The sequence below is a fragment of the Coturnix japonica genome, chromosome 8, assembly GCF_001577835.2.
Source record: "Coturnix japonica isolate 7356 chromosome 8, Coturnix japonica 2.1, whole genome shotgun sequence".
Lineage (NCBI taxonomy): Eukaryota > Metazoa > Chordata > Aves > Galliformes > Phasianidae > Coturnix > Coturnix japonica.
The window spans coordinates 22,644,344-22,656,509 of record NC_029523.1 but is presented as its reverse complement, the minus strand read 5'-3'; the positions used below and the strand labels follow the sequence as shown (position 1 = coordinate 22,656,509).

At 47.1% G+C, this 12,166-nt stretch overlaps 1 protein-coding gene and 1 long non-coding RNA gene across 3 annotated transcripts in view; one reads left to right on the top strand and one right to left on the bottom strand.

Annotated features, from left to right (window-relative positions):
• Window positions 1–11,380, bottom strand: part of LOC107317707 — a 300,658-nt gene extending 289,278 nt beyond the window's left edge. The window contains exon 1 of the long non-coding RNA XR_001556997.2: window positions 10,437–11,380. This is a non-coding gene — a long non-coding RNA (uncharacterized LOC107317707). The remainder of the gene's footprint in view (window positions 1–10,436) is intronic.
• Window positions 11,381–11,462: 82 nt separating this feature from the next.
• The window catches only part of USP24 (ubiquitin specific peptidase 24), a 55,045-nt gene continuing 54,341 nt past the window's right edge, over window positions 11,463–12,166 (top strand). For both annotated transcript variants that reach the window (XM_015870804.2, XM_015870805.2), the window contains exon 1: window positions 11,463–11,870. In XM_015870804.2, coding sequence (XP_015726290.1) covers window positions 11,565–11,870 — 306 coding nt within the window. In that variant the 5' untranslated portion in view covers window positions 11,463–11,564. The remainder of the gene's footprint in view (window positions 11,871–12,166) is intronic.

Sequence of the window (12,166 nt, the reverse complement as noted above, 5' to 3'; positions counted from 1 at the left end):
TGGTCCCATTTCTGTCAGCCCAGCCAGGACACCAGCACTGGAGATTCAGTTTCAGGCAGGTTGATGAGCCTGTACCAGGACAGGACAGCTAATGGATCTACCAGCATGGTTCAAACCAGCTTCTACAGGACCAGCATGCTCTGCCATGTGGCTGCAGTAATTTGGATCCAGCACTAACAGCCCTAAAGACAGATTTATGGTATCATTGGGGTGATGACTTTGCTTGAACTGCTTTGGCTGAAGCCTTGATTTAAGCTAATGCATAATTCATAATGGGGCTGATAACAGATGGCAACTTGTTAAACCACAGGAACTCAATCAGTTCTGATCACGTGACAAGACCCTAAATAATTCAAATCATATCTTACTGCAGGAGCTGATCTGCTGAGGCCCAGTGGGATGGAGAGACTCCATTGCCACACTGCAGGAGTCACTTCACAAGGCAATTGTTACCAAGGCCCCCCCAGTCTGCAAACAGACCAAGCAAGGCACAAGGAGCTGTGCACCCACGTTCTTGCACCTTGAGAACACATCACTAGTATCTTCCTGCTCCTCTGCACCAGATCCCAACCACACAGCCCTGCTCTCTCCTCCTGTCTGCACTGCGCATATTTGCAGAGATGCTTGCAATTGTATCTCAGACAAAAAGCATTTCTTGCCAGGCCACTTTTACCTCTCACTTCTAAAATCATCATCCTCTTTCTCCAGCACTTCAAGCACAAAAGAGCTCATGAGCTGACCAGCTAAATTATCCCGCTGTCACTGTTATGGGCACTTCATCTCCTAATAGAAAGGAAAGTGTCCAAATCACAGAGGTGTTTGTTAGGATGACCACAATGCACAGAGTTCTTCCACATGCCAGTATCCTCCAAAGCCCGAGTATGAGCTTATGTCTGATGTACTATTAGTACTTGGTGGAATTAGTTCCACCATCATTACATAAAAGAAAGCCCTGTGTGTACAAAATGGACGTGATCCGCAGGTGGACTAAACTCTACGAGCCCATGGCAATGACAGATATGTTAGTAAATGATAACAACATCATTGCCTGATCTTCAGGCAATGCTGCAAATCAGAATGTACCCTTGTATCATGCAGGATCCAGAAAGAAAATCATCCCCAAGTCCTCAGACACAAAGCAGCCTCACATTCAGAACAAGACTCCACAAAATATCTCTGTGCTGTCTGGATCAGGGTCCAATTCTCCATCACTTTGCAAAGTGATTTCCAAAGGATCGAAACTGAGGCCAGGGGCAGCCAGTACCAAAGCAGGAAGTGTGAACTGTGGCTTTAACCACAGAGAATCAGCCAAGATTGATTTTGTACATCTGAGCTTGGATCCAAAGAAGCCCTCTGTTCGTAAGAAGCAAAAGCTCCAGAACATAAAATGCCCAGACAATGCTCACAGAAGGTGAATCCTGCACTCCACCACAAGGGATGGTTCTTTTTACACACAAGTTATTCAACTTGCCTTTCTCAGAAGGAAATCTGCAGGAACACAATGCTCATAAGCCCACCTATTCAGGCTCCTTAAGGAATGTTTCTTCCCATCTAAGGCAGGAACCTGACTAGTTTGTTGTTGTTGTTGTTTTTTAAATTTCAAGCAAAAATGATGTGTCTTTATTATTACACAAAGTACCAGAGGATTAACTTCAAAAGCCATGAACTTACACTTCACACTTATTACAGGAAATAGAGATAGGACATTTTTTACCATGGGGAACTGGAACAGTCTGAACCCAAACTGAACTTAATCTCCCGAATGGGCCTAAACCCAAATCTCTACCCTGAGTGCTCCCAAACTTCAGAGCAGGTTGCATCTGGTTTATGTCCCCTGTCCCAAGTGCTGCAGCTCCGTGCAGGTCCTTGACACGCTCCCAGAAAACTGATGTATTGGCTACCTGTCTCTGGGGAAGAGAAACAGAATGAAAGGCAAGATACTGCAGCTCAGTGACCGTATACGATAAAACTGCCCAAGGAAAATGAACAATCAGCATTGCAGGGAACAGTTCTAAGGAAACCAGTGCCAGAGCAAGGAGTGCCAAGGACAAGGATCTTAACGGAGGGTGGTGGAGGGAGGGAGGCTGGGGGAACAAGCTGAGACAAAACAGAGAAAACCAAGTGTCAGCCCGAGGAAGCGGTTATAGACTATCCAACAGTGTCTCCTGGTGGCTGCAGCCCCAGCCTGCATACAGTTGGGCATCCCTCCCTCCCAGGCAGCCTGGATCCACATAAAATGCATATCTCTCTATCTTCTAATTACAGAGTGACTAACATAAGTGGATAAATAACAGTTGCTAAGCCATCTTGCCTGTAGCTATAAGGTCAGGGTATGGTTTTGGTCAAGTTGAAGCATGAGAACTGCAGGACAAATTGTCGACGTGCATTCACATGTTCCCACTCAGACCTCCCCGTGGTACCTGCAGGCCTGCACGGGCTGCTTGCTCCCACACCACCTTACTCAGCAAGGAGCCACCTCCACAAGTAAATGGATTTTGGCCAGCGGTGATTCAAGGCTGTCTTCAAAACCTGGCTTGTTGCATTGGAAAAAAATAAAATCTTCTGGCTGTTTTTCCAGCTTTCCCCTTTTATTTTCATTCTAAGGAAAAATCTGGTTCAAAGGATCTACCTCAGAAAGGTGTAAATCACTATGAAAATACCAAGTGGAGATTTGGAGTGAAGTCAGGCTTGGAGAACACCTTTCCCTTGAGTTAGCCCAGTGAGGCAGTACCAGCACAGAGCAGCTTGCTGCCAGCAGCAAGGTTGCAAGGCCATGGAAAGAAGTGAGTCTGGGCACTAAGTCAGAAACTTTCCACTTTCAGAGGCCTGGTTTGATTTCTCACCTGCACAGAAGCAGAGAAATCACAGCAGAGGAAGCAGATCACAGACTACTCTAGAGAACCTGCTTTAGGAGGGAGTTGGACTGGTCTCCAGAGGTCCTTTCCAGTCCTTATAATTCTGCGTGACATGTGAGCACTCATTGCATTCCAAAAGACCACCTCAGAAACCACACTGGTGGCATATGCATCCCCATGAAAGAAGGGATGGAAGAGCAGAGGCTGTTTCTTCCCATGATGGCATATCTGTGCCGATTTACTTTCATAGAAAGTCTCCCTTTCCAGCCACACCAACTTCTCCCACCATAATCTGACTTCTGGAGGTTCCAGCTGTGGGTTAACCCAATGTTTCTTGCACCTAGAGGGCCCCTCAGGATTCAGGACACCAAATGAGGCACCTACGCATCCCTAATAAGCATTAGGCATAAAAAAAGATATATTTCTTGGAGAGAAATGCAACAGTAAGCAAGTAGGAGGCATCACAGGGAGACCCCTTCCTCTGACGCAAGGTGGGCAATGTGTTTGGGATCACAGCATTTGTTTTATTTATATTTATTTATATTTGTTTTAAATTTATATATTTACTAGCTTTGTGACTCTGTTTGCTTTTATACAAACAAGGAGTTATATCCATCAGGTTGTGCAGCCACAGGACACTCTGATCCAAACACTATTTCCATCTGTTGCTCATTCAAGAGTACATGCAGTGAGAACATACTCTTCCAAGTCACAATGGGTTTTCCTTGCTGAAAACAATCATCTGATAAAAGACAAAACAAAAAGACACAATTGATCTGAAAAACAACTATTTCTTCCTAGTCCCATCCATGTCATTGTTACACGAACCTAGATAGGAGATAATGCAAATTATTGAAGTTCTCCAGGACATAAAAAATACAATGTCAGACACTGCCAGTCCAGAATAATTGCACTTAAAGGCAGCAACAAACAGAACATGTAGCAGAAAAGTCAGAATGTGAAATCAGTACATCCCATGTATTAAAATACCAGCACAGAGTAGCCCAGTGCTCAGCTTCACTCCAAATCATTCTACAGACCCAAAGGGCATCTCTAAGATTGACTGGTGTCTCTTTCAAATAAGTTGCTGCTCCCAGATTTCTCCTACAACTCCACAGCAACTGGAAATGTAAATTCCCTGAGATTTTTATATCATAATCAGGATTTTCCAACATTTAGATCAAACTCTCGCCTATAGAAGAAACTGTAGGAAAGTCTCCCACCATGTGTTCAAGAAGGCAAATAGCAGATTTCTGCAGATTACTACATCACCCATCTTGCAGCAAGCCAGCCAGTAGTAGGTTATTTTTCTCACACTTGGTTCCATACGGTTCTAAAACTCCACATAAACCTTCTCGTGAAGTCATGGAGGGGATCTTGGAATTGCCTGTAATGTTTGTAACACTGACTTGACAAATCACATTGCAAACCAGATTCCACCACGAGGCCGCAGCAGCCCCCTTAACCACAGGGAAATTCCTCAGCTCAGGTCCAGAGCCCATGCAGGACCAAGAGAGGGCAGTGTGTGCTGCAGATACAGCACATGCATCAGAAGCCATCAGACACTCCGGTTAAGAGGCAAGAATCCCTTCTGCTCACTGCAGTTAAATAGCATTCGTTTTGTTCATTATGGCAATTAGGCTCATACTGCCTCATCCTGCTTGGGATGTTAACTCTAACCAATCCTTCAGTCAGCCCTAACCTGACACTGGTTTGTGGGTAGATTATACCCCTGTGCTTCTTGGAAACAGAATCAAGCAGAAGAACCATATTCCCAACGAGAACAGTGAGCCCACACAGGAAAGGTAAAAGGCAACCAGAGATCTGGAAATCCAGCTACATTAACCTTGGTTTTCAAGAAACTGCATGGTTTAAACAGTGAGGAAATGAATGCAAGCAGCTATACCGACTTGTAGAATATTCAAGAAAGGCAGAGATTAATACCTATGTTTCAGGGACTGGATTGCTCCAGGAAAAGACCCATTCATCCCTGCACACCAGGATGAATTAATATCAAAAAGGAAGTGCAGAAGAGAGTAAAAACTGAGGCTGAATGCAGCCCTGAACACCACTGTGTGCACCAGCTGTGTAGAGGAACGGGAAGATGGAAGAGGGAGCTACTCAGCAGGAAAAGTCCCCCTCCTCATCCTGAAGTTGGGACATGATGCTGTAACGGGCAGTGATAATAAGGCAACAGTGTGTCTGTTCTCCACTTCTGCTCCTGCTGCCATATACCCACCACAGCATAAAGACGCTGAAGCTCAGAAGAAATTGATTGTTTTCAACTCTGCATCTGAACTGCCTCGCAGTCCAGGGCAATTTCTCCCCTCTTTGTGGCAATTACCCATAAATGTGAGTACTGAACGTGGGCTCTGACTGTGCATTTATTAATGGCTCACCTACACATTTCACAAGAGGGAAAACATCAAGAAGGAGCCTTCATGGAAGCCCCAGGAAAACAGCAGCAGCAAAGAGACACCACTTCTCTCCAGAGTGTCCTCACTTCCAGCATCCATCATACCAAGAGGCAATTAAAACCTGGCTGAAAGCCTTAGGACACTGCTAGTTAGCAGCTGTAATCCGGGACTGAAGTAAGTAGTTATGAATCTATGAAACAGCACAACATCAGCATCCCCATTCCCTGCCTTTTTCTCACCCAGGAGCCTGGACCCCATCTCCTGTGTTTCCAGTACCAGGCTGCAGCCCTTCTCCTGCCCACACCCAGGGCACAGCTTTTAACCTACTGCACAGTTCTGCGTGAATCACAACATGAGAGAGAGAGGTTTTCAGGCATAAATAAAACACACCCAACATGGCTTGTGGAAGGAAAATGGTTTGTATTATTAAACTGTGTTAGGATCAGCCAACTGTGGTCAGACCCCGTGGTGGTAGCGATCTGATTAAACACCATCATGATCAGCAATAGCTCAGATGCTGCCATTGGTCTTGCTTACAACACTACTACAATTTTAGCTGATTTTAAGCAAATATGTTTTGAACTACTGTGCTGTTTCTGCTTTTGTCACTTACTGCCCCATGCCCCAACAACTTCTTAACCCATTTGCCAGCTCCAGACAAATCTGACACCGGAGCAGAGGTCTTACAGCTATTGAGAAATGACAAATGTAATGAAAATAAGCCAGTAAATCTTGCTGAAGTAGCCTCAAAGATGCAGTGAGGCTGCAACAGAGGCTGCAGTGTGGGCTCAACTACTGGGCACCAGAAAGCCTGTGTGGAAGGAAGCCACATGAATGAGTCAGCTACCAGAAAAGCTCTGTGCTTCACTGGGCAGCAGAGACCCCTCTTCTCAGGAAGGAAGTCTCTTTATCTGGCCTATCTGATGTCTGCAATATCAGGCAGGATTCTCAGCTGAACAACTGTAAAACACAGAAAACAAAGTGCCGTCAGTTCTGATGCACACAGAGCACCTTTCTTTCCATTGAGGTGTCTAGCTTCGACAGAGCTAACCTCAAATTAACCATGATCCAACCTGACCAGCAAAAGGAGACTTTCTGCTGCTGGGCAGGACCCATTACTGCTCAGTAACGCCAGGATGCACAGACGAGGCAGGGCCCACAGCACCAGCTGTACAGATGGAATAAACAGCCCCGGCCCCACAGTTTTGTAAAAGCAACAGCCAGATAAATGCATCAGAGAGAAGGAAGAAAAGAATTAACTACATTATAACTCCAAGCTATAATGGTGTCTGCTGGAAATGGCCATCTTGTTACATAAAGGGACTTGGGAGGACAAAAAGTGACTTCTTACTATGATTGCTTGAGAACTGTGGGGAACCTTCCTGAGGAGGTTTCATGCATCAGTGTATGGATATACTTGGGAGAGCAGTGAACAGGCAGCAGAGACTGCTGCATTCGTGTAGTGATTATAGCCTTGCACAATGTAATGCAGCACAGAAATAAAAAAAAAACAAGGAAGTTAACTTACTACTGCAATACAGTAACAGATCAAAGGCTGGGAGCACCGAAGGAGTAAAAAGAGGAGCTGATAACCTAGTACAGTGTGCAACCCAGCCCTGAAGCACCTTGCTGGTGAAGATAAGAGCTTCAGATGAGTCACTGACAGATCAAATGGATTATTAAAAGGACAACCAGGCTGCCAGTGCCAGCAGATGAGGCAGGAGAAATTCAAGGCTTTAGGCTCTCATGGTAACATTAAAACTCTTCCATTCCAGATCCTCTACCTAAATAACCCAGATTTTCTGTCACTCCCCCCCCCGCCTTCAAAACTCCTGTGTGGGGCTGCTGGTGCCAAGTGCCTGCAGTGCTCTGGTACAAAACCCTGGTGGGAAAGAGTGATTTTAGGCCTTCACACCACTAAGTACAAACAAGGTACTGTTTTAAACCAGAGGGAGAGTTGCCTCTTAAGAGCAGGAGAGGATCTGTGGACAAGCATTTAGTACAAACCAGTCTTTTGTGCTGATTTAAGCCCAGCACCACACAGGTCTGTGTTGCTGTGAAGCACTCCCTCACATCTCGAGTCCCCTCAGCACGCCCTTCCTACCTACTCTGTGTTTCACTAAGAGTTCACAAAATCCCCCAGCTTTCCAGTCCCGTTTCTCAAGCTGCAATGCAGAACACAGGCAACCAGAAGCTAAAGAAGCAGGTCTTGCTTTAAAGGTCAAAACATAATTCAAAAGGAATCTGCACGCAGGGCAAAACGCCAACAAGGAGTTCCCTGCTGCTCTATCGCATTGCACCACATTGCAGCCTACATCAAGGAGATGCCAACTGGATATCAGATACACAAGCTACGGAAAACAGCATCTACCCTCAGAGCACTGCATGTTACTACAAGCACTGCTGCCACACAGCACTGCCCTTAGCTACACTGCTGTGGTCTGTATGCTGAGTGTATCCCATCAGCGCTGGATCCACTGCTTTGTTTCCTACCTGCCTGAAAAGTCTCTGTGCTGTTCCCTTCCACAGTTTCCTTGCATGTTTTCATTGAATCGATACACACAGAGGCTACCCTGTGAAACGGTGAGGCTTGTTCACTAGCACATCAGGAACACTTTAGCTTTCCATGTCAGTCACTCCAAATGTTTGCCTCTGCACAAGCAGAGCTTACAGCCTGCTACTCTGCTGAGTTTCCTCAGCAAAGCTGGCTGAAGGACAGAGCGTGCATTCAGGTGTCTGCCCCAGTGTGGGTCCCTCGGGGTGCCACAACAGCCCTGCACTGAATATCCTATTTGTATTGTTCCTCTGCTCCACCAGCAGCTCAGCCAGGGCCACTCCAGCATCAGAACTAATTCTGTCATTGCAGCTCATCTGATACTGAGCTCACATGTCAGCACTCCATTTATCTAGAATGACAGTAAAGAATTGTAACCAGCCTAAGTAGAGAAATTATCTTTAAAAGTAAATTACCTAGAACCACACGTATTAAAAATGGATTAGTCATAATTAAAGATCTTTTCAGGGCTCTGTTCCAAATTGTATTTTACTGAATAGCTTCACTCTGCATTTCTGCACCTTAGCGCTTTCAGCTTGATTTAAAATTCAGCCTCGGCTCCATTTCCCACAGCTTATGAGGCCTGTTTCAGGAAGAGAGCAAACTCCCTTTGAACTGTTTCTCTTTCTCAGCCCAGAGCCGTGGAGCTGCGTTGTGAGCCCCATGAGATGCTCTGAGTCGAAGAGCTGAAAACAAACCACACAGTGAAACAGAAGGAGCAGATCTGGTCAGAGCCTGGAGTCGGCCGTTCTCCCCTTTTGCTTGTTTCCCTTACCACACTGTGCCACTCTTTTCACACTCACATCATGCTGCTTCCATTCAAGGGAAACAGTACAAACCTTCATTTCTGTATTTGGGAGAACAGCGGGTACTCAAGCTTTCACTGAAGAAATAACAGTCACAGTCCAGCTGCTGCTCCCTTTGGACACCAGAACAACAACAGGCCTTGCTGGAGGAGGCACACCAACACCACGACATCTGGTCACCTTCCTGTTTTCTCTCTTAGCTCCGCTACAGTTAGTAGCAGTTGTAAAAATTAATACATGCTGAGGAGCTAATGATACCCCTCCTTTCCCCTATGAGGTGTGTTAGATATCCATCTTAAAAGAGCTGTAATCGAGCTAAATATTGTAATTACGATCACTAGCGTACGTGAGTAATCCCAGCTTGTAACCAAGGTAAGCCGTCTCTTTGCAAATCACTGCTGACAGCAAGCTTTGCCTTGGAGGTTATCCCAGCACAAATCTCCTATCTAGCCGGCCAAAAGCTGAGAAAGCAGCAAAAACTCACAGCACAGACAAACTCTGAAAGTCTGTTTGATAAGTCTATTAGATGAGTCTGTCAGCTGGTGGTCCCGAATAGACTCACACGCTCCTTGTGTTCATTTAAATTATTGTTTTCTGTGAAGCTGCACTGTTCTCTGAGACCTCAAATGCATTTATGCACATACTCTTATCTGCCCATAGCAGCTGCATTCCCCAGCAGTTTTACAAAGACCTTCACTACAGCGATGCCTTTAATCCCTCTGCAGAAGGTATCCTCTTTTGTCAATATCTACATATAAGAAGCGTGATTTCCAGTAATTCAGGTGTGTTTGCACTCCCTCACATCCCACCTATTGCATTTAGCTATAAATAAAGCAGAAGCAGGAAACTGGAAGAGACTGGGTGGGACAAGGAGTGAACGGAAGGAAGGAAGGAAGGAAAGAAAGATAAACCCACCACAGCAAAGCTATATTAGTGCTTCACAATGCTATATAAAAGCTGGGTTTGGCAACATCTCACATCCTCTTTCTTCAAGCAGTAAAGATCTTCTATGCCACAACTGCTGTATTAAAAGCAAGAAACACTTTGCTCACTGAAATCTTTGTCAATATGTTCTTCTTTCCAGGGCTCGGTACATGTAGGTGTACACAGACAGGATAGATCACACCAGAAATTTACCTCTTTGTGCCCACTTGGTGGTGTGATTTCCTGCAGGAGGAAACGTGATTTGTTGCCTTTTCAGGTAACACATTTCAAGTCCACAAGAAACATTTGCCCTGCAGGCTGTGGAGAGCTTCTTTGTTTACTTGGCAGACAGGACAGAGCCTCTTCTTATCATCATGACATCCAACTATACTTCTTGCCTAATCCCAAACCATTAACATCAGCGAGGAAAGCAGGTTTCTTCCCTTCCAAACCAACGAGTTGTGATTCACAAAGGCACACACTCATGCAACAACTGCAAAGGAATTTCTTCTAGCTACTGTAGTGCCAGTTTTCATACAGCTCCTGCACTTAAATACCAAGTGATAGTGGAGAACTGCCATTAAATTTAGTCCTGATTTCACATATTTAGTCATTAATTACAAACTACTTACGAACAGTTAATTGTAAGCGAGCTGTAAAGCACGGGACTGGCATGTAAACAGTATTAAGAAAAACTTTAAAGCATGTTCAGCTAAAGAGAAATGAACCAAACACTCCTAACAGCCCTAAACTGCAAACACCATTGCAGTGTTCCATCAAACCCTCTTTTTAAGCTACCTGGCAATCTTAGAATCAATGCTCCCATCTCACCCTGACCTTTTCAATATCATAGCAGTGAACTTAGCAAAAAGTCACTTACCAAAAGAAGGCATTCCTGCTCCAGAATGTCTCTTCTTGTACCACAGAGGTTATTCATGCCCAGAGACACCTCAGGGTCCACACATAGGATGTATTTTGTCCATAGCAGCACAGCCAGATAACTAACAAATGTGTCCTATCAGGCTGGTGACTACACAGCTGTAAGCTCCAAGTTACCCAAAGGCAGACCATGAGGGAACTGCTCATTCCTTCAGCTTCTTTCCTTCCCATGTCCTCATGCATCTCAGCTGGAAAGACTCACTCTCCGTTTCTTATTCTTAATTAAACAGGGTTGGTGCTTCTCCCTGAAATGCTTCTTCATATAAATGGATGAAAAGCTGCAGTAGCTGAAGGATGCTGAGGCTGAAGGACGCATCCATCCCTGCATTCAGTATATAGGTTTTCAAGCAGCCTCGAGGTAAATGCTGGCAGAGAAGGCTGCAATACTCTGCTGTCCCTATCACAGCTCTGTTAGCTGCTGTGTCCAAGTGCCACCCTCATTAATTCAAATCCCCTTCATTCAGGACAGTTACACTGGTAACTCAGCTTTAAGGCATTCAAGCACTCTCTCCTGCTCTTAGTCACCTGGGATTAGCATCAGCTCCTCCATTACTCCTGCTACACCTTCACGAGGTGATGGGTCCCTTCCTGGTCTAATGCAACACGGTGTATTTGTGCTCGGTGGGCAGCGGGACTGAAGGACCCCAAACTTTGGGCTCCCACACGTGGTGCTTCACATCCGTTACTTTAGGCAGCGCAGCGAGCAACGGCACGAGGCCGGGCAGCCCACAGGGCTCGGGACACCACGAGACCGACACCGAGACCAGGCCGGGAGCAGGCTCGAGGTCCTGCCTTGCTCCCATGGCGGCGTTGCCGTTACTATGGCGGCGGCCGTCCCCATTCATGCCCCGATACAACTTCCCCCTTCACGTGATGGTGGCGCTCCCTGGTCGAGCTTCGCCGCCGTTTCCGGGCCGAGGGCGGGGCTGAGCCGGGGGGGAGCGAACCGAGGGGGGGCGGTGGTGGCGGAGGGGAGGGAGCGAGAGGCGCTGCCGTCAACATGGCGGCGCGCGGGGCGGGCAGCGCCTGAGCCCCGTGCCCGTCGGCCCCGCCGCTGTCCAGCTCCGCCATGGAGAGCGAGGAGGAGCAGCACATGACCACGCTGCTCTGCATGGGTTTCTCGGACGCCGGCGCCATCCGCAAGGCCTTGCGCCTGGCTAAGAACGACATCAACGAGGCCGTGGCGCTGCTCACTAACGAGCGGCCCGGCCTGCATTACGGCGGCTACGAGCCCATGGAGAGCGGGCAGGGCCCGCAGCCCGGACACGGCTCCCCCGGCGGCGGGCAGGGATCCCGCGATGGGGACGGCGGCGGTGGAGGTGGCAGCGGAGGCTTCGACCCTCCGCCCGCGTACCACGAAGTGGTGGAGAACGAGGTGAGCTGCGGCTCGGCCCCCCCTTCCCCCACCAGCCTTCCCTCCCCTCGGGGCTCCCTCGGCTCAGCCCTGCCGGGATGGCTGCGAGGTGGGGACACCCGGTGTGTCCGCCGGTATTTGAGGAATGCGGGGCTGCTCCGGGTTCTTGTCGTCCCCTGTGTCTCCTTGCATAAGGAACGTGTGTTTGCTTGGAACTCTCCGTACGAGGGGAAGTGCCGTCTGGGTGTTGCTTTGGATAAGCCGTAGTTCTTTTTGCATAAGTTTTTCTTTGGATAAGCCAAACGCGTTCAGAAGTA